The 21,071-nt window shown below is 40.4% G+C and overlaps 4 protein-coding genes and 1 long non-coding RNA gene across 5 annotated transcripts; 3 read left to right on the forward strand and 2 right to left on the reverse strand.

The window, feature by feature from the left end:
- Positions 1-3,727: 3,727 nt before the first annotated feature.
- On the reverse strand, positions 3,728-7,448 carry LOC140279205 (uncharacterized). The gene is made up of 3 exons (XR_011909321.1): positions 7,018-7,448; positions 4,177-4,331; positions 3,728-4,047 (listed from the first exon to the last, which is right to left on the reverse strand). It is a non-coding gene; the product is annotated as an uncharacterized lncRNA (long non-coding RNA).
- Positions 4,821-5,861, forward strand: LOC140279204 (nuclear protein 2-like). Its single transcript, XM_072374291.1, has 2 exons — positions 4,821-5,154; positions 5,551-5,861. Exon 1 carries the CDS (start codon positions 4,901-4,903, stop codon positions 5,129-5,131), a length of 231 nt encoding a protein of 76 aa, XP_072230392.1. The 5' UTR covers positions 4,821-4,900; the 3' UTR covers positions 5,132-5,154; positions 5,551-5,861.
- On the forward strand, positions 6,289-8,465 carry znhit3 (zinc finger, HIT-type containing 3). Its single transcript, XM_072374290.1, has 5 exons — positions 6,289-6,491; positions 7,040-7,071; positions 7,172-7,237; positions 7,970-8,047; positions 8,136-8,465. Exons 1-5 carry the CDS (start codon positions 6,424-6,426, stop codon positions 8,330-8,332), a joined length of 441 nt encoding a protein of 146 aa, XP_072230391.1. The 5' UTR covers positions 6,289-6,423; the 3' UTR covers positions 8,333-8,465.
- A 392-nt stretch (positions 8,466-8,857) lies between these two features.
- LOC140279202 (unconventional myosin-XIX) lies at positions 8,858-18,364 on the reverse strand. The gene is made up of 24 exons (XM_072374289.1): positions 18,118-18,364; positions 17,028-17,168; positions 16,531-16,679; positions 16,254-16,367; positions 15,491-15,623; positions 15,340-15,409; positions 15,132-15,234; positions 14,963-15,059; positions 14,777-14,853; positions 14,502-14,592; positions 14,156-14,321; positions 13,791-13,864; positions 13,579-13,700; positions 13,320-13,433; positions 12,858-13,034; positions 12,639-12,776; positions 12,424-12,531; positions 12,268-12,338; positions 12,108-12,181; positions 11,162-11,298; positions 10,949-11,078; positions 10,521-10,606; positions 10,094-10,417; positions 8,858-10,016 (listed from the first exon to the last, which is right to left on the reverse strand). The coding sequence occupies exons 1-24, from the start codon at positions 18,179-18,181 to the stop codon at positions 9,900-9,902; spliced, it is 2,877 nt and encodes a 958-aa protein (XP_072230390.1). The 5' UTR covers positions 18,182-18,364; the 3' UTR covers positions 8,858-9,899.
- A 433-nt stretch (positions 18,365-18,797) lies between these two features.
- On the forward strand, positions 18,798-20,838 carry pigw (phosphatidylinositol glycan anchor biosynthesis, class W). The gene is made up of 2 exons (XM_072375317.1): positions 18,798-18,920; positions 19,329-20,838. The coding sequence occupies exon 2, from the start codon at positions 19,332-19,334 to the stop codon at positions 20,829-20,831; it is 1,500 nt and encodes a 499-aa protein (XP_072231418.1). The 5' UTR covers positions 18,798-18,920; positions 19,329-19,331; the 3' UTR covers positions 20,832-20,838.
- The last annotated feature ends 233 nt before the right edge of the window (positions 20,839-21,071 follow it).

Raw genomic sequence — 21,071 nt, forward strand, 5'->3', positions numbered from 1 at the left:
ACAATGGCTTGTGTTTTTTACAATGTAATTGCACTCTTGCAAGGGGTCTTATACTTATACTTATCCATCACCATCCACCGACATCCAAGAAAGCGTGGCCCCTCCTTCTTTGGGCATCGCCTCTGCTGAAACTACGCACTGACGAGAGCTCCGGTGTGAAGGGCCTGTCAATGTGGCTCCTGACGCACTGTTATGCTGATTGAGTCAAGCACTCCCTGATGATCTTTTACAATGGGGTGGATAAAGGGGGCTTTAAACATGAGTGTGCGTTCTTGGCTGCTCCTCAGGAAGAAATAAACATATTCTAATCCCAATGCATTTATTCTAATTTTCTCCTCAAAACCTCATGTCAAACCAGCCTCTAACGACAGCTTGTTTAAACTGTCAGTCAGCTCCTGGATGGAGATATTCTGGATCATTTAGTCATCGTTCATTCCTAAATGGCTGATTTGAATAAAATGTTTTAAAAAGGACACAAACGAACTCCATAACTCAAAGTAATATTTACATTTTAAAACTCCTTCTCTACATACTGATCAAATCGTATCATCAGGCTGTCAGTCATCACTTTACAGCAACTGGTGTGAAAAGTGTTCAACAAAGAAAGTTGGATTTGATATCACAACTGCTTTTTACAGCAAAACTGGGTAGTTTCGTTCTCCTCGTGGAGACCAAGAGTAGCTGAATTATTGACCATGCTGAGTGAGTAGATTGAGGGACATTGGCAGAAGTTTCATCATAAAAAACGACTTAGCTTGTTCTGCTCTTCTTAAAACCTTTCTGAACATCAGGAACTGGGTGTGATGGTGTGTGAAGGTTGTTCTCTCACATACACACTGAATGTAGGATGTTTGAAGGTATTCAAATAAATCTATGATGATCTATAAAAGATCCTCAAGACGACGCTTTTCCATTATCTATTGATTTATCTATATATATGTTTTGGTATTTCTGACTTCCCATATATGTATAAATGAAATGCCTGAAGGAGGAAATTTAACTCTTTGGGAAGCTTCAAACATTCTGTAATATCTCACCATTTGATTGGCTGACAGCGGGTCTTGTTGAATGTTCTCTTGACGGAAAAAAAGCCACCTGGTGGACAAATGGAAGAAACGCGCCGGCGGTTCCTCCATTGAAGAAATTCATTTACATCACCTGGTTCCTTTGGCTCATAAATAAGTTTTGCTCCCTGTTTGCCCGCTCCAAATGAATCTTATTTTAATTGGTATTATCTAATTTTCAATTAAATGCATAAATACTCTTCTGTATCTCCTTTTGGTTTGTTTTAATCTGATCACAGATACACCCTCACAGCTCCAATGTTCATCAGGGAAAAACAAAAGCCAGCACTAAACTAATTAAGTTCCCTCATGCGTGAACAATAGTATTTGTTCAGTGAAATTAATATTAATTTCTTTAATCTTATTTTATCCCTCAACAAATAGTAAATGTGTGTCTTTGAAGTACCTCTGAAGTGGACATGCATAGAAACACAAAACACCAATAAAAAGTATGAATCACAGCTTTCTAAATTAATGTAGCGCTGGTATATCATCCTCCCCTCTATAGTGACCCTTATGCCCTTTTTTCCTCTTTTTATGATATTTCAGAGCTGCTGTAAAATGACTTTAAAAAGGTGAAAGCTGAGTTTAATGTTTCCTTTGATCTGTGGCACAGTTGGATCGTTCTTTATTTTCTCCCATTTGTGTTTACCTGCTCGTTTGCAGCCTTAATTCTGATTGAATTATTTATTTTGGCTCAGACTGCAATTTGTTTTTAAAAAATGGCCATGCAATCAATTTTATTTGGTTGCAGCACTGAAACATTTCCCTCCGAGATAAGTAATGACCTTTTAATGGCTGAGGATGATGTAGGACTTTGTTCTGTCCTAGTTGTTCTTTTGTTGTGCTTTTGTGGTTCTTTTGTTGTGCTTTTGTTGTGCTTTTGACTCAGTTGACTCAGCATCCTCTTACACAGAGGCAACAATATCAGGTTTAACATAACAATGGTTCTTATCTTACCACTCAAAAAAGAACATTTTGTGTCTCAGTCAAATACTACACGTCTAGTTTCTCTCCTGTAACTTATAGTGTCAGTTTGGGATCATGTAGTTCTTATGTGGTTCTTCTAGAACAAATCATCTGTTTCTTTGCATGCGGATGACACACATTTGAATTTGTCTGGTGACTACTTTTAACTGATCCTCGGTGAATGACTGAACAAATGGAAGAACAAGTAGAACTCGTGATAAAGAACCTCAGCGACCCGAGACAGCACATCATGTTTTTATTAGCTAAGATATATTTCAAAAGTATGATCTATCTTTTAAAGACATTTAAAGAGGCCATTTTGTCTCTTCACTCTAACCCTAAAATCCATTTATCGGCTCCAGACTGCAAAGAACACAGCTTTCAGACTTTTAATAGGAACTGAGAGGCTGTTTCTCCTGTTGTAGCTCCCTCAAACTGGCTCCAGTTTCTCTTAGAACTGATTTTAAGATCTTACGATGCCTGAAAGGCCTTTCACCACTTTTTCTGACCTGTTAGAACAAAACGAGGCCCGTTTGTGGACCGAGATTCTCAGGCAGAGGACTTTTACTTGTTCCACAGACACGACCAGAAATGGAACAAGCTGCCAGAGGAGACCAGGTCAGGAGAGTCAGAGTCTTCCTTTACATCTCTTCTTCTTTCCGTGTTGCAGGTAAAATGATCCGAACAGCAAACAGATCATTGATATAATCTTTTATTTGAACCCATGGGATTTAACTTTTACAGTGCATTTCTTTACAACTGCACTGCTCTCAGCTGGAGGCTGTGGCGATGGCCTTCTTGAGCTGCTGGCAGCGGATCTCGCGGGTCCGGGACTCCAGGAGCAGGTCATGGCAGGTGTTGCACACCAACACCGGGTCGTACAGCTGCTGGTCCGGGATGGGCAGCTTCAGATGACAACAGTCCTTACAGAACACATTACCACAGTTCCTGAAAAAGTCAGAAGACAAAGAAAGATTTCTTTCAAACTTTTAGGATTACAGCAGCTACATTAAGAGGAAAAACAAACTCATATTAAACATCAATGTGTACACTGTGTAATAATGATGCTGTTTTAGTAAAGGCTGATGAGATAATGTTAAAAAATACAACCAACACAAGAACATTTAGTCTCTTAGATTTAAAGTGAATGAGTAAAAGCTTAGTTAAAGTTAGTAAAGTCAGCTAAAGTTTATCATGTGCATCAAGACATTAACAGTCAGAAAGAAAGATAAAGAAAGACACATAATACACAAGATACATTAACTCTGGCTTTTCTTTTGTTACCAGAACCTGAAATCCAGCAAAAAAAGTAGAAATTCCACCTAAAACACACACATTTCTTCTTAGTTCCCTCGTTTGCTCCTCTGTACTCCTGATGGTAATCGCATGTTAACTTTTACAAGGCCTTGCCTCACACATACTCGGAAATCGAAGTGAAACGGGAAGTTCATCACTTCTCTTTATCTTCTCTGTTTGTTTGTTGCAAATTTCACTTCAGATTTCTGATGAAAGGAGAAACTTAAATGATTAACTGAGCTGTCAGAATCCAGCAGGAAACCTGCTGTGTTTAGATCCCTTTAGTCATCTACTGAATGTATAATCTAAGTGTTACTTACAGGAACAGTCACATACATTTTCTCCTCTGTACAACATTCTGGTCTGTATGGACAGGATTCTCATCCTGTTTGTTTCCCCCCCATCGGCTAATCTAAAACCTTTGATTCTGAGATCATGAGAAGAAACCAAAGCTTGGTCTATTGCCTAAAAACTACAAAGCACCATACATCTTTTGATTTGCAAGCTGCTTCTTTGGCAGGATTACGCTGCAACAAAATGGTGCCCAGAAAAAAATATATATATACAAAAACAACTCATTTTCATGACAACTTAGTTTAAAGCAGATCAACCATCTTGGCAATGCTTATTGAGATTAGGGTCACTGGATGTACGCGTCAGGGGAACCCCATTCTCAACAGCTGACAGCAGGTTGTCCATGGAGCGAGTCTTTGGAAGTCTGGAAATTAGAGGTACACACAAATTATACAGTACTCATTTAGGACTCTAGAGGGCAGTCTAGTTCTGATGTAGATGACTGCCAACAATAACAGTTTGTACAGATAAGATTAGCATCAAGCTAGCATACCTGTTCAGGGAGCGGGAGGTGAGCTCGTCTCCTGTGACGCATGGGGGGAGGTAGAGCTCCACAGATTCATCCACAGCTGTACAGGGGGATGAGGTGGGCAGGTAAACAGCTGTCCACAGCTGTCGTGCCCTGGTGTGGCAGACTGGCTGCAGCACCTGGCAGACAAACAAGTAACAAGGACAATCCAAGGGGGTCAGTATGAATTAATGATGGTGTTATTTTGTCCGTGCCTGAGTCAAGTATTGATAATATATTGCTATAATCGTAGCTGTCATACTTTACCTGTGACCACTTATAAATACTTTGTTTTATTAACTTAAGATTGCTCCGGTTTGTTCTTGGGCTTCCAATGAAAGAATCGTGCTTATTAAAACAAAAAAATGTTTGGTACTTTCAAAGCAACGCTTAAAATTGTAGTCTAGGTCTAAATGAGGGTTTAGTGATTATACTGTTCAGACATTAAATGTCTCCAGAACAACAAGCGTGTACATATGAAAGTAAATATATGATAATTGGTTTACAAAATGTACATGCAGAGGGATAGAAAATGCTCATGTCACATTGTTAAACAATTACGCATAACCAGCTCAAAAATCGCTTCCTCAGCCAAAGCGAGCGACTGGCGCGGTCACGTGACCACGCGTGGATATAAACACAGGGTGACATCATCTGTTTACTCGCTCCCGAGCTCCGTCTGCAAAGAGCTGCTGCGTCCGGTCTCCAAATGGCGACAGATTTGGAAAGATTTGTTTCTTTCGAGGAAGCCTATTACGATCAATATGACTATTACAACCTGCTCGAATACCCGGGTCATGCGGCAGGAAAAGGGAGGTCCAAGAGGGAGATGGAGCTGAACACGAACCGCCATTGCCCCGCCGGACACGAGAGGAAGATAGCAGAGAAATTTCACAACAGCGAAGTGAAACGCAGGAGAACCAAGAGCTCGTCGTCGTGATGCTTTTCCATCACCGTTCACAGGTAGGCCTGGAAGGATTTTGCAGGCCGATCGAGCAGTTCAAACCCAACCCACCGGTGGGCAACAACAAGCAACATTCATGTTTACGTTGTTTCTACCTCGTCAGCCACAGATCAGCAGAATTACATGGATCAGTTTCTCGTGTAACATATTTTTATTAAATTTTTCACTTCCATCCCAAGTGGGGGTTATTCATCAGTCGATTTAAACATTTTAGATATGCATAGTTGGGTTTTTTTGGAGAATATATTTCCCTGTTGTCTCATTGCATGGGACAAAAGGTTTCTATAGAAGTATAGCTGCAGTGTATGTATTGTATGTGTATGTATTCATTCACGTTGTCAATTTACTTCTGATGATTTTTTTAAAAATTTAATTTTATTCTCCTTTCTGCACAGATCCGGACTCACGTTGTTGGACTTCTGATGTTGATCATGGCGAAGTGTTTCTGTTGTTCCAGATTCAGCAGTATTGTGACACAGGAACACGCCTGTTTATAACTTAGGAGACAGCCCTCCATTCCTACAGTGTAATAAGAGCCAAGCTTCTCAAGTTACAGCTTTGCAAGAATAGTTTGTGTTGAGCTATGTGGGTCAATGGTGTGCTCTTGGTGTAGGTTTGTGTATAAAACTGTATGTATATGTCTGAGTGCAGAGGATATTATGATGTATTTTATCAATGTTGTATCAATAAAACATTCTTGATTTAAGATGGCATGAGTTGTTTTGTTCATAATTCATGAACTCAGAGTTTTTTTTTAGGCAACATATTCTGAACTTCTTCATCCAAGAGGCAAAAAAAGCTAAACTCTAGCCAAAAACATATCAAATATATAATTTTTAATGCAACACTTGCACTCAGTTGACTCAGACATGCATGATGAAACTTCTTGAGAGACTCAGAAGTAGCATAACAGTTACCCAAACTGCCAAACTTCATCGAAAAAAAAAGTAGTAATTTAGTAAAACACGCTGCATTTAAAGTCTAACCTGGTCAGTTATTGGTTTACCTATAGGGGAAACACAATAATAAATACATTAAATAAACGAGAATAAAGGAAATCAGACGTTTAATTTAATTAAATTTACTCAGAAGATTATTAATAGGAAATACTTACCAATGTTTTGGGTTTTGCTTTGCCTCTCCCGGAAACCACTGCTTTTATTTTGAAGGACTTTTTACCTAACCGGAAATATTTTATTCACACATGTCCAATCTCGAAACCGGACGAATCGCATTTTCGTCATTTTTCGGCTTTAATTATCAGGATAATGCAGATATGCAACGTGTGCAGGGAACAGACGCCAAAATACAGATGTCCTGCCTGCAAAATAAGATAGTAAGTAATCTCACTTCTTACAAACAAGCTAACTGCTAAAAAGTTAGCTTCACATTTGATTAGCTGTGATAATTGGATGTTAAAACTTTTAAGAAATGAAAGAAAAGTAGTCACATCTTGCAATACGTCTTTCTTTTTCTGTTTTGTGTAGTAAATATTCAAAACGACTACCAAGTAGCTGAGCCATGTCAGTCAAAGTAACGTTAATGAGGATATTTGACGTTTTACGACCGTAAAACCGTCTGTAATTAAAAAAATAGAATAATTTAAATAAATTCAACATTAAGTACTTGCGCGTTAATTAAATCCCTATGTTGTGAGACACAGTGGACACGTGACGATCCCGCACCTCCACATGGGACGGCATCCTGTTTGGGTCATAACCAATTTTAATTTGACTCCATCCGCCACCGCTGACGTTTCTACACAAATTACACTCTGAATTGTTCTGTTCGAACAACTGTTTCATGAAACCAGTTGGGATTTTTTAGACATTAATTTAAGATATAATAATTTACTGTTTGACCGTTGTGTTGTGACTCTTGCAGTTGTACACTTGGCTGTTACAAGAAGCACAAAGGTGAGTATGCTGGATCTTTTGTTGTCACGACGATGATTTGTCTGTGGCGTCACTCCGAGGAAATGTTAACGCTTTGCCATCTCTTTTCTCTCGTCTATAGACTCTTGCCTTCCTGTTGAGAAGCCTTCAACTCTTGATATTGAATCCACAGATGGCGGCCCCTCTGGTATTTTGTTTACTCGACTCTGACAGCGTTTTGTATCACGTGCATCTGCGCAGTGCGCCTCTATAGGGTAGAGGGTTTGCTATGTTGTAGTTGAGCTAACTGAACTTTGCAGACAGAATAAGTGAAAAATCACCCAAAGCAGCTGGTTTGTAGGAAATAATGCAACAGTAATCTGTAGGAATATGTTGACGAAACCACTTTTTTGGACTAAAAGGTTTACCGTACTGGGTCATCAAGATCCTCGTTGATGAAAAAGAGATGGTTTATGTTGGAAAATCTTAATCAGTGGATTAGCAGGAGGCTGCGGGTATTTTGTATCAATCAAACCACAAGAATGTTAGCTTTCCAGAAGTAAATCACACAAGCAACAGCTTGGACTTTTGTGCACGGATAAGTTGTGTAGAAAACTGCTGACGGTCTATGAGGGGTACGCATATATTGACCTCTGCTCCCCATCTTTTTCTGCTCCTTCACCTCTCTCATATGTCGTGAACGTATTTGTGATTTTACAGAGGCATCAGATCAGTGGACCTACTGATGTCCTGACGGTGACCTTGGCTACATGTTCATTCGCATACGTTCAATGCGGGTTAGCTCCAAATGTGAACAGGGCCAGATGTGAATGAGTCGGGCTAGATGAATTTATGAATTAGAGGGAAATAATCCCTCTAGTTGACACAGTATCACTGACTTTAATACTGAACAACTGCCGATGCTTTATGGTGTCTGCAGAGCCGTGGAGTGTCGAGGATCTTCTGCACAAAGATGATATAATAGACAAAGTGCCTCTGCAAAGGCTCCAGCTGTTAGGTATTTATCCCACATTACACGTTTTCAAAAGAATGATTACAAAATACCAACAGTTCAGGTGGTTAATGTCTTCTTATTTCTCCTACAGGTCAGTCCAAAGAGCTTAGAGATATTCTTTGCAACCCCCATCTGAGACGACTCTTGAGCTCCATCGACAACGCGGAGAACAAGGCTGACGCAATGAGGGCCGCCATGCGGGAGCCTCTGTTTGTTGAGTTTTCAGATCAGTGTTTGAAAATCGTCGAAAATGAAACAAACGCATCAGCATCAGGCGATGTTTTGTAAAATTATATCTGCAAGTTTTTACTTTTTTTTTTTTTTTTAACCACACATGCCATGCATGTCATGTTATCACAACAGTTTGTACATAAGGTTCAAATACATGCTGAAACTCAAGTCCCGAGTGAAATTTGTTTATTTTTTAATTTGATCATTCAGTTACACAAAACGGTATAAATATCCATCTGCACAGATCAGCCACAACATTAAAACCGCTGACAGGTTGATAAATAACATACTGGGACAGCGTCGTGACACAAAAGCTGCAAATGAACGATTCGAGTAACACGAAAAACTTCCCACATCCCAATCTGAGCGAGCATCTGCGGGATACATCCCATCTACCAAAGCCGTGCTCGGCTCAAAGGATCCGCGGCTCGACAGCTGGTTTAACTGCTGTGACTGATCTGTCATTCAAGTTAGCATACATTGATCCCTGGATACCTCTGACAAAAACAGATCAAAGAAAACAGCTGATTGTAGCATAAGAGTTGCAAAACAAATAGCCACAATGAACCGACACATCCACAAAGCTATGGACAATAAAATCTACATAAAGCTGTCCCTGATGGTTAATGTCGGATCTAAAACTAGGAGGATAAAAGTCATGTTTGTTCAAAGATGTGTGTCATAGTTAAATACTAAAACTGAAGGTCATAAAGCTTAATAAAGTCATCTCAGTAAAGAGAAGTTTGTTCTTCATCTCTAACACTGTAGTTAAAAGACTTTGGTATATATGTCAGATACTATGAAAGACCCTTTTTCTCAGAGCAGCAATTTGAATCAACCTGGTTCATCACTTTCCTGTGTAAATTTCATAAAGTGTCATTTTGCTGCATGTGAGCAGATGTGCGTCTTCAACGTGCAAAATGTTCCCTACATGTGCAATACTTGTTCATTTTAACATTATTTTAATCAGCGGAAACAACACGAGTAAGTCATCAATGATAATATCTGCAATCAGACTGAAATCTGAATTTAACATCAATAATATACAAAAGATAAATAATGATGTGAATAAATACGTGAGCCGACAGCTCGTTTGTTTGTGTAGATTTTAAGAAAGGCACTTGTCACAAAGCCTGATACGACAATCAACAATCGGGTGATTCAAAGAGGCAGCAATCTGAGACAAAAACTTGTTGCTCTCTGGCTTTTAAAGGTGGTAAGATTGTGCCAAATATTTTCAGTTCTGCAGACAGACACAAAGATAAGTTTCTTTAAATGATTTCTTGTCTTGTCCTGCAATGACATCATCATAACAATTTCAACAAGTTTGGGTACATGGCATGAATTCTGAAAATGGCCCAAGGAAAAAAATCTGCCCCATTCTAAATGTACAGAAGATTTAGGATTTGTTAACACTGCATTATTGTTCCCAACCACCGGTTAAAGCTTTATACATCCGTGGGAGTTTTGGCAAATTTCTGGATCCTTGAATAAAGGAGGGTTAGCGTTAGTGTTTTAAAATGGTAGCACAGAAAACCAGGTTTGTTTCAACTGTGTCAGATAAATAAAAAAAAAAAGCAACTTTACTGCAAAGCGCCTCTGTGCCAGATGATAACGGTCTCCTTTAGATTAGAGTTTTCTCCAGCAGGATCGCATTGAACCCTGTCACATCACTCTTCAGGTCAGGCTGCATGTCAGCATACAGAAGTGGGGATCGTTGATAGTGCAGCTTCACAGATCCCTGAGCAGACATTACAAGAGATAAACAATGACAAAAAACCCACAGCTGATAAGAAAATACACTGAACGTGATCTCACCTTGGGTTGAGCCCGTATGGAGGCGAGCCCGTGCTTGTATTGGTTGGTGTTCACCTTGTACTCTCCTTTCCTGGATGGCAGGTTGAGGGAGGTCATCACAGACACCATCTTCTGGAAGCCTGTGGCTGTCAAAGAAACTGTGATGGATGGGGCAGAGGCCAAAGCCAGACCCAGGGGCCACCCGCGCACGGTGACGGGCTCCTGGATGCTGGAGAGCTGCACCGAGCCTCGTTCTCTGACGACAGGGTTCAACACTGGGACATCCTCTTCCATGAGGTCCTCTGCGTCATCAAGTTCTGCGTCAGCCAGGGATTTCAACAGTGTCTGCCACAATAAAATCAGTTATTCATGAATTACTCTCCACTCTGAATAAAGAAAGAACAAGAAATTAGAACACGTAGTGTTTAATATTCTTTCTAAATCTCACCCTCCACTTCTTCCAGGTGGTCTGGATCAGTGCAGCTGCTCTGTTCCATCTCTGGACCTGCTTCCTGACCAGCCAGGACCGCACCACTGCAGGCAGTGAAACACTTTCAAACACTTTAACTTTGTTCCTCGAGTTTAATTAACACAAGATTTGAGTTGTTGTAGAACGGAATGCTAACACGCTCCCATTCAAAACAGGCATCAAAAGAACGTGTGTCACTGACGGTAATTAAATTAACTGTTATTATGTTTGGCAGGCTCCATTTCTGAAGGGATAAACAGATGGAAAACAGTGTGTACAGACACCACCAGCTGGTTCCTGTTGGCCAGACATTAAGTCAAAGCCAGCAGACACACACGGTGAGATCAAGGCTGCATGGCTTTGCTGATTCTACCCAGCAGCGCCTGGCCAGGTGATTAACAGTTTACCTGCTTGGATCAAAGTGGCAGACTTCCGGCGGGTGAGGCGTCTGTGTCGCTGATATCGCAGCCAGCAGCACTGAATGGTGAAGGCACACTGAGACAGGATCTTCTTCCTTTGATCCTCCAGCAAATCTAGCTGTTAGACAAGTCAGCTTATTTACAACATCAACTAAAGGTTGAATAAGATCAAACAGAAAAAGTGTATTTTAAGTTAATGACCATCTCTTGGGTGAGAAAAACTTTAGTCCTTCCACAGTGAACCAGTGAACGGCATTTTTCACAGGACAGGTGTTGTAACATCCCACTGAGGAGCTTCTCCACCTCGGGATGAAGAGCGTTGCTGTCAGTCTTCAAATCTATGACAGCGAGGCAGGAATAAGATTATTTGAGGCACTTGAAACTCAAGATATGTCTTAACAGCTCTAAAAATGTTAGCAGATTCAGATCTACCACTAATTATTTGATGGTGAGATAAAAAATGTAGTGGGTAAAAGGCATGAGAGCAGGAGCTGAGCTGTGTTAATTCAGTGCATACAAAGAAAGACAAAACCATTCACAAAAGATGAAAAATGTTATGAATAAACACAAAGCTGCATTCAATGCTGATCAGCTATAAGAGTAAGAGTCTAAAGACATGACAGCAGGCCTGTGAGGCTAGAATGACATTAACCTGCTGATGTTAAGCAGGTGGGATGTTTAACACATTCACCATCTAAGGTGAACGTGAAGGTTTATTTAAACAAGAAGAAACGCTTGTTGGCGTATTAAAGTGTGAACCAAACCGATGCTGAGGCATATCGTAAAGCTGAGCCGCCAGTGTGGCTAAAATCAGCCAAACAGTCAGGTAGAAGTCAATATCAGTAAAGAATACAATGACAAAGAATTAGTGGAGACACATGCAAAGTAAGCTCTGAGTGACAGGCATGCGTTCATTTACCTGTAAAGTTCTTAAGATGATATGTTAAAAGGTCTTGTTTTTAAACACCACAAACTATAAAAGTCCCAAGGAGAGCAGAGAACTGAGAATCACATTTACTAAGAGGGCTTAATGAAAGGAAAGAGGAATATACCGGCAGACCTAAAGAGAGGAAATAAAATAACTCTTCGCCAACAGTTAACATGCAAAAATTTAACATAAAATGATTAAACAATAACATGCACTTACCCACACTGTGAATCCCTGATCCTGAATGTTTTGATATCAGTCTATAACGCTGCATGAAGCTCTGGAAAGGAATCCTATGCAACAAAATAACAAGTCAACCAAGAGTTATGAGAGATCAAACTGTACTGAAACTGAGGTTTAATAAAGGAGAGAGTGGCACCTTATTGGAAAGCCAGCAGCACTGATATGAATGGTCTCTACAATCCCACAGGCCTCCAACTGCGCGATAACCTGACAGTGGATGAAAAGCATACAATAAAACATTTTCCTTTTGTGAAAGTAGACGGAGCAGTGCATGTGTGAGCGGAGCACCTACCTCTTCCTTTTTAAAGGTCAACGGCTTGGAGTCGGGGTTAGGTTTGATGCAGCGGGTGTAGTGAGGAGTTGTGGTGTGGAGAATCTTCATCAGGCTCTCCAGCGAGTTCTACGAGAAGATGCTTACATCATCAGTACCATGACCTTCTCGGGAGAAACTACACAGGCGCTGACAGGCTGAGAAAACTGGTGATAAAGGCTTTAGTTTGCTGATACCTTGAACTTGGACACCACAGTGACTTTACTGAGCGCCTTGGTAGTTGGGTTCTCCGTTTCCAAGTCAGTAAAGATCTGGTGTAGCAGAGGGCTGTCAGACTTCTGAAGCAGGCTGATGAGCTCAGGTGGGACTGGGTCCTAAAACACAAAACCCAGTAGAAGATAAGCACGTGGATGTGTAGATAATTTATTCTAACTTGGTTTAAAAGGTTTTCTCACCTTGTTTTTCTCCACCATGCCCTCTATCTGGTAGTTAACTCTGCCTGCATAGTGGCTCACAGTGAAGTGTGGCACCTTGCTGAACTTGTCCCAGCTGATGTTGGTGTTGACACAAAGTTCCTTCTCCAAACGAACCCTCAACATTTTTGCATCTGAGGTTCGATTAAGACGACTCTCCTTTAGAACAAGAAATAGAAAAGGCATCGCGACATCTACTCAATACAATAGTAACCAACAAAATCACTGTGGCTCTATTCCACATGGAAGTAAAACATCAGCTTTTAAGGAGGTTAGAAATTCAAAGTAGGATCATGTTAAACATTTTTTTACAATATTGGAGATTGTTTGACTTTATATTCTAGTGCCTTTTGTATGTACCCAAACACAATAACACTAATGTGAGACGACCAAAGAAAGTCTCAATCAGGAATAATAATAAGTAAAGGCAAATAGCCAACATACCTCATTAAGAAGAGAAAACACACTGATAGGGGTTCCTTCTATGAGATCCAGACAGCTCTGGTTGTCTTGGTATTTGACAAAGGACCACTCCAACCCCTCTGAAACATATTCCTCCTGAGAGAAGCAGTAATTAACTTTAACATTTAAATATAATATCTATTGCTTACGTCACAAACAAGTTGAGACATTGGTACAATAAGCAGATAAACTGCGGCCCTGCTGATAGCTCAGTATGAAAGTGGAAAAAAGTGGACGCTACCTGCTGAGCTCTGAGGTAATGTGCCACAAAGTGCTGCTGGAGTTTCTCGTTGGCATAGTTGATGCAAAGCTGCTCCAGGTTATTGATGTTAAAACACTCGAAGCCGTACACATCCAGGACTCCTGCGGGTTTCAGAGGAGAGGATTGTGTGAACTTGTGTAAAGAAACTGAATATTTGTGTTCAGCTCCATCAGAGAAAATAATGCCTTCACCTATAAAGTTGCACCATGTGGATTTGTCTGCACATATGCTGTTGTTGATGAACGCAACCAGCCATTCAAATAATCTGGGTGGAAAAAGGAGGGTGGGGGGGTCATGGGAATATGAGAGAATAGAATTAACATGATAGCACATTTAGCATCCACCAAACCACAAAGAGCCTATAATAATGATAAACAGACATGCTGTATCATCCACTTTGTTTAATATAAACAAAAAAAAGGATGATGGTTAACATTTAGGTCTTTGCTGGACAGAGGAGTGTGACGCCAACTTTGTCACACAACAAAAACAGGCTCCTGCATCAGCAGCTATTATAACAAAATATCACCGTCTGGCAAACTGTTGTCACTCTTACTGGGCGTAAATGACCTTGGCCAGGCAGTCTCTCCTCACACTACACTCTGCCTGGGAACAGGGCTTGAGGACGCTTTGCTTCCCCGCCTTCAGAGTCCTCACTCTTAAACACGTCTGAAGCTCCGCAGCAGGGACACAAAGAAGCTCCGCAGCTCTCTGCAGGAAGTCTAAAACACAGACAGACCATGTAATTCACGAAATGAAAACTTACGCAGGGGATCGGTCGTATTGTTTGTACACTGGCCTCCGTATTCTAAACGTACATATTTCTTAATTTTCAAAGAACTCCTTTTGTGTAAAAGATTGTTAAAAGTGTAATAAATATCAAACTCAGTCACATCAAATACCTTCGGACTGTTTATCGAGGTGACAAGGCTGCGATTCCTCTGTTGAGGAGGAGAAACTCACATTTCCCAACTGAAGAATCCCGGCTAAAATCTGTAATAAATAACAACAATCTAAGTATAACTGCTATAATAATAAGTAGTAACAAGTTGGATTGTTCATGTTGAGTATTTGTCAACAATCACAACCACTCTTACAAAGATATGTCTTATTCCATTATCAAACATTCATTTATTGGTTTTCAATGGTAAATGAAGAAACATTAGGTTTCCCTTACCCCAAAAATCTGTCTTTGTCTTTCTGCATTTATTCCGAGATTAATCATCGCCTCAACAGTCCCATGAAGACTATCCTCTGTAAAACATTAAAGGTTGTTATCTGTAGAAAACAGACCAAAATGGATACAAATATCCATAATATATGCAACACAGAACCTTAATCCACGTAACAACTGAACACCAACCTTCGACTTGCTGTTCAGAATTCGGCAGCCAAACAAAGCTTTGGTCACGCGGCATCTTCCACTCTTTTCTCTGCTCATCTGTGGCCCCTTTTATCATCTGAAACACATTCATCTCTCAGTTCTGCACATCCACTAATGAGGAAACCACGAGGTTCAGCACAGGTCTCACCTGGTAGAAGATGTGGAAGTTCCTTTCATTGGCAGGCTGACAGGACACCCTGGTCTTCTCAAGGAGATACGTTTGCACCGACGCCCCAACTAACAGCTGACACCTTCATATAAAAAGCAAATTTTTATATGAAGGTGAAACTCTAATCTAGTTTCACAAAATGAGCCGAGGCCATCTGAGATGTTTAAGAGAGAAATGCGGTAGTTACCTGTCTAGCTGCAGCTGGATGTATTTCCCAAATCGACTGCTGTTGTTGTTGCGAAGCGTGCAAGCATTGCCTGTAAGAAGCGAATGCTGCTAATGAGAGACTGTTCACACTATTAGATTTCATAGTACGAAAATGTCATCAACTGTCTTACCAAAAGCTTCCATTATAGGATTGGAGTCTAACACTCTTCGCTCTATCCTCTCCACTGTGTCCTGACTCGTCACCACTGAGGAGGAGGCTGCCACAGTGGCATAGTACTTCATTAGGCAACGAGATGTCCATGTCTATGAGGAAAGGAATCATTGACAGACAAACAACAAGTAGTATATCATTAAAGTAGGAAATCATTAAAATATGAAACATTAGACTAGTAAGGATTGTCCTTTTGTCCCAACTATCGTCCTAAATGATAATGCTGAAGTGATAGATCGTTTTGGCGACTTATTCATATTATTTATTTGGTTTTAGCCACAGTCCAAAACTCTGATAATTAGGTTACTATAATGTAGGAAAAATAAAAGTATTTGACAAGGTGGACGCAGAACTAATGTCAGTATCGATTGTTAAAATAGTGATAGTAAACGATTACATAAGAAAGCAGATACTGAAACTAAACAGATCGATGTTGCAGCTGTAAATGTCCAGAGAGAAATCCCATGTTAAAGGATTTCTGTGGATAGTTAAGGGTGCGGCATATATGTTGCATTGAAACAAACGAGATAATAGTAGATTTCAGAGCATGAAGCAGGAAAGTTTTTAATGTGCTTAGTCCATATACAACAAACTCGAAATGAACTCAACTATAGTAGTTAACTTAGTGGCAATAAAAGTAGCTACAAATATATATACATGTATAAATACTAAAGTGACATCTTTTCATGTGATGGGTTTACTTTGTGATGCTGATGGTTTACCTTTCCAGCTCCACTCTCACCGCTGACCACCAAGGACTGGTTCACTGGCTCAAGGTGACCCTGAATATTCCTGTACGCCTCTTCAGCCACAATAAAGATGTGTGGTTTGAAGTCCTGTTGACAAATTTGTCTTTTTACATGAATTATAATTACTGACTTTAATGGAAGCAGCACTGTGAAGGTCTACATCATTACATGATTTATTATTTCAGGAAACACCAGGACTCCCCTGTTCATATCACTACTCAGTGAGAAGATGCTGTGACGCTGTAAATACCTGAGGCTGAAGAGCGCAGTGATACTCCTTCATCACATCCAGAGAGTAAAGGTCTGGGATGGGCTGGAAGGGGTTCAGAGCCACCAAGGTGCAACCAGCAAGGGTGTAAAACACTTTCACACTGTACCTGGCCTGCAGGCATTTCAGCACTACCAGGGAAACATATTACAACTCATTAGGCACCAACAGGAAACATTTAGTAACCACCAGATGCTGGAATAAGTCATCAAAATATGCATCAGAGAAGGTGGCTTTTATAGAGCATCTGCTGATTCAATATAAAAATTATCCCAGTTCCATGGCAAGCCAGGACTGCTATGGTTCTACAAGTGTGAAAACACCTTAATACGCAGCAAAAACCAAGCCATAAAATGGGAAAGATGGTGGAGTGGAAAAGGTTTTGCTACCCTAAACTAAAATTCCAGTTAGGTGGGAACCAGTGTTTATGTTGTCAAACAGTAGAGGAACTCCAATGACATTGTAGCCCTGTTTAATACCTGTTGTTGGGGTCACCGGGTTGACTTTGGTGAGGTCATCATAAGTGTGCAGTTGGTCTTCATCAATGAGGAAGGCTTGAACTTCCCCCTCCAGTGAATCGATGAGGGATGGGTGAGGAGAGGGGGCTCTCTGGATGATTCCTTTCACCTGTATGGATGAAGCAAAATATGAGTCAAAAAAGATCATATGTCTGAAGCCAAAGAGATGAGAGATGAGATGATATATCTTTTTAAGCATACTGTATTTATTATTCTCACAACATAAGGAGACTATTTTAATCAGAAACATTGTTCAACAGAAAATAAAAGCCAATTTGTTGTACCCAGACTACCCAGTATGTCTTCATGACATTAATACCCAATCCAAATCCGTCCCTTGGCCCTTGCCTCTGTTTTTCAGTGACAAATGCAGGTTCGCTTTATCCTGCCACATGACCTGAACCTGTGGCCCGTCAGCTGTCCATGGCACTGAATTTGTACAGACACATTTAATCCAATAGCAGGTAGCCTACATCCCATCATTCTGTAAGGCCACTTTTAAACCATGGGAATAATCTTAATGCAATTCATGTAATACCCAACACTACATGACTAAAAGCCACAGTACAAAACACAATGTGACACATAGCTAGCACATACAGTAAAGCAGTATGTTCGTTATGTTGTGGTATTATAAAGCAGTAAATAATACTACGTCAACATCCATTTGAGCTGCAAAGTTGTAACATTAACAGGGACTGATAAGTACGAAATATTGATGTTACGAGCCAACACAACAATTTCTGTGTTTATATATAATTTTACTTATGTTGCTGTCTTCTTTAAAATTTTGCCAAATAAACTCACAACTACGGGGACTATTTCTTCATCAGGCGCATTAATATTGCTATTCGGTCACAGGTATGTATACTTTCATAAAACACATTCAAACTCGTATAAATGTAAACCAATCATAACAAGAAACAGTCACGGGTTTGCAAATGTTATTTAAGTCAAGGTAAACTTATCATTAATGTTTAAGTTTTAAAAACCAAACGGGAAAATATTCAAACAACTGGCTGAAATTATTAACAGTTCTTCACGTCCAAACTTACCGTTGTCCCTCCATTCCTGTATCGTACTTTACGGTCACGTCTGTGGTCCGCAGAATTCATTGATTTAATCGTCTCCCTTTTGTATAATTCGGTCAAAATAATATGACAGAAACGGTTCCTTGCTTACAGTTTAAAAAGTTGTTATTCTACTTAGAAGAGAGTAAACTCAACATTTCCATTACAGTCTGCGGTCCCGCGAGGACGTTTTCTCCCAGTGCCTCCTGACTGTCCAACTGCCTTCCAGATTCCCCAAACCACACATTATTCCCGCCCTCTTCTTGATGCTTCATGGACTCAGCTTACCGTTGTACAACGTCCAACTGTGATTTAAACGGCTAAGATGAGCCCTATTCCTACAACTATATATCTCAGTTATTTCTGTTGCCAAATGAAGCTTCACCATTTTGATTGCCTTTAAATTTGGCTTAAAAATACAGCCATAGATTGACCACAGTATTTCTACTTTTCCCCGTATGTGAGGCAAAGTATTACAGATTAACGTATGGTATAACTGTAATTACTCTATTTTACTTTTATATTCAAAATCTTACTAAGCGTGCATCATGCTGTTAACAATTTCACTAGAACTAGAAACCTGTCCATGCCACAATGGATGTTGTCAGAAATCCGAGTAGCATTGAAAGCGTCAAGCATGACGTTTCTCAATACGGAAATGAAGCCGTTCGCATGTTGTAGTAATCGTGGATGGGTTAGGCTCCAGTTTTTAAGCAATAAAGCAATGCTGTCAAACAGGTATTGCTGTTAACCAGCGTCTTCAAGGCCAGCTCAAAAAGCCGTGGTAAGTGGCTGTCAAATGAACACTCAAATACGTTGGAAACACTAGCAAAAGACGTAAAACAGAATAATATGTTAACTGTTAGTAGTGACTGCAAGTGAAATACTATCTAGAAAAGGGAGAAAGTAAAAAAGAAAAATATTTTAATCTCGTATTAGATCGTTCTTTTCCGGTGTTTGTGTGCAGCTAATCTAAGGTTTGTAAACAGAGCCTGCTTTAACTGGAAATCAGCACGTAAGGACGTGGGCAGTTCATCGACGAAGATGACATTTCATAGCTCTATTGCAAAGTTCAGGCATATACTGTTACCAGATACCATAATGTTCCAGTGTTAGTGATGCATATTAGCATTAATTAATGTCTAAGTACTGTCACGTTTTTCACATTAATAATAAACTGCGATGTTTGCAGGTCATGGCTCAAAGGGAACTAAAGGAAGCGTTTATCAGCAATCTCAATGGGACCAGTTTGGGAGAGGTGGCACTGGGATCATTTCTCACCCCACTGTGCCTCATCAATAGAGGGTTCATCTTGATACTCTGCTATCAGGCCCAAGGGACTCTTCCACTGCCCTTTCCATTGACTTCTCACCTGTTCCTTGACTTTACTGTGCTTATTCTGCCCCTCATCTTGTCCTGTACCATCCTGAGCAGCATTCTTCTCCAGGTTATCATAAGCCTAAGTATTCTTTCAGCTTGTGTGCTTTACTATGTCTATCATACCAGCGGCCATTCTTCTGCTCGTCATCCACAAAAGACTGCCGGCAGCTTCCTTCACAGTCACATCCAGTTCAACCAGGTCCCCTTTGTGACTCTCTTTAGGGTGTTCGTAAATATTAAGACGGCCATCAGCATACTTGCTGTAGACTTTAGTGTCTTTCCACGACGATATGCTAAAACAGAAACCTACGGAACAGGAGTTATGGACTTTGGAGTTGGAGCGTTTGTCTTTGCAAATGCTCTTGTGTGTCCGGAGGCACGGAGGAAGAACATCTCAGGGTCCAAGATTAGTCATATTTCAAAGCAGATCCTGTCTGTCTGGCCCCTGTTCGCTCTTGGCACGGCAAGGCTAGTGAGCATCAAAATGACCGGCTATCAAGAGCATGTGACAGAATACGGCGTCCACTGGAATTTCTTCTTCACTCTAGCCATCATCCGAGTTGTGGCCTCCATGCTTCTGGCTGTTTTACCATCCAGACTGCTGTGGGTCTTTGCCATTCTGATCAGCGGAGTGTATCAGTTTATGCTGGAGACATCAGAACTAAAGGCTTTCATTATCCACAACACTGACAGAGAGAAAGACTTTCTGCATGCTAACAAGGAGGGTATCTTCTCTATAGTGGGCTATGTAGCCATCTACCTAGCAGGAGTTCAGGTTGGACTCTATGTGATGCAACGAAGATCTCAAGTTAAAGAGTGGCTCAACATGCTTTTTAATCTATTCTTAGGCAGTTTTGTCCTTTATGCTGCTCTGTGCACAATTCAGACCCTTGTCGAGCCAGTGTCTCGCCGATCTGCTAATTTACCATTTTTCCTCTGGAGTGTTGCTCAGTCCTTGTTTTTTATGTCCTGCCTTGGTGTAGCTGATATGGTTGTACTGCTCTCTAAAAGAATATCTGGTTGTCACCTTATACCCTCATCACTGAATGTGTATAAAAAAGAAGCAGACTCTGACAAAGTGGCTGACAAAATGCGAGGTGAAATGGATAGACACTGCCTCGTTCAGGCTGTCAGCAGGAATCAGTTGTTGTTTTTCTTGCTCGCAAACGTCATGACAGGATTGACCAACTCTGCTGTGGACACGCTTAGTTGCAGTAGCTCTTTCTCTGTGTGTGTTTTGCTGTTGTACATGTTCGCAAATTGCTTTGTAATATATGTTTTACACATGTGTGGACTTACAGTAAAATTCTGGTGAAATAAAATGGCATTAGCAATGTTGATTAAAAACATTGAGAAGATGTAATGTGAGAAAATGTCATCTGCATGCCGATAGTACCCACATAATTGTGCTTGTTCATACAAATAAATGCATATCTTCTGTGTTAAAAGTGAGTGTGTGGAATCTACTGTTCGTGTGTTACTGTTGCTGTTATACACTAATTGCGTCATTAACTCTTTTCTAGAGCCATTTATATTTTGCACATTCATTGTCTTT

The sequence above is a fragment of the Leuresthes tenuis genome, unplaced genomic scaffold, assembly GCF_036924035.1.
Source record: "Leuresthes tenuis unplaced genomic scaffold, fLeuTen1.0.hap1 SCAF_21, whole genome shotgun sequence".
Taxonomy (NCBI): domain Eukaryota; kingdom Metazoa; phylum Chordata; class Actinopteri; order Atheriniformes; family Atherinopsidae; genus Leuresthes; species Leuresthes tenuis.

What these genes read in the sequence shown, in the direction of transcription:
- LOC140279204 (XM_072374291.1), top strand. Translation starts at nt 4,901, where the DNA reads ATGGCGACAGATTTGGAAAGATTTGTTTCTTTCGAGGAAGCCTATTAC.
- znhit3 (XM_072374290.1), top strand. Translation starts at nt 6,424, where the DNA reads ATGCAGATATGCAACGTGTGCAGGGAACAGACGCCAAAATACAGATGT. An exon ending in CTGTTACAAGAAGCACAAAG is followed by an intron (nt 7,072 to 7,171) that starts GTGAGTATGCTG and finishes TCTCGTCTATAG; the next exon opens with ACTCTTGCCTTCCTGTTGAG. An exon ending in CACAGATGGCGGCCCCTCTG is followed by an intron (nt 7,238 to 7,969) that starts GTATTTTGTTTA and finishes TGGTGTCTGCAG; the next exon opens with AGCCGTGGAGTGTCGAGGAT.
- LOC140279202 (XM_072374289.1), bottom strand. Translation starts at nt 18,181, where the DNA reads ATGAATTCTGCGGACCACAGACGTGACCGTAAAGTACGATACAGGAAT. An exon ending in GACAAAGACAGATTTTTGGG is followed by an intron (nt 14,593 to 14,776) that starts GTAAGGGAAACC and finishes TATTTATTACAG; the next exon opens with ATTTTAGCCGGGATTCTTCA. An exon ending in ATTACCTCAGAGCTCAGCAG is followed by an intron (nt 13,434 to 13,578) that starts GTAGCGTCCACT and finishes TGCTTCTCTCAG; the next exon opens with GAGGAATATGTTTCAGAGGG.
- pigw (XM_072375317.1), top strand. Translation starts at nt 19,332, where the DNA reads ATGGCTCAAAGGGAACTAAAGGAAGCGTTTATCAGCAATCTCAATGGG.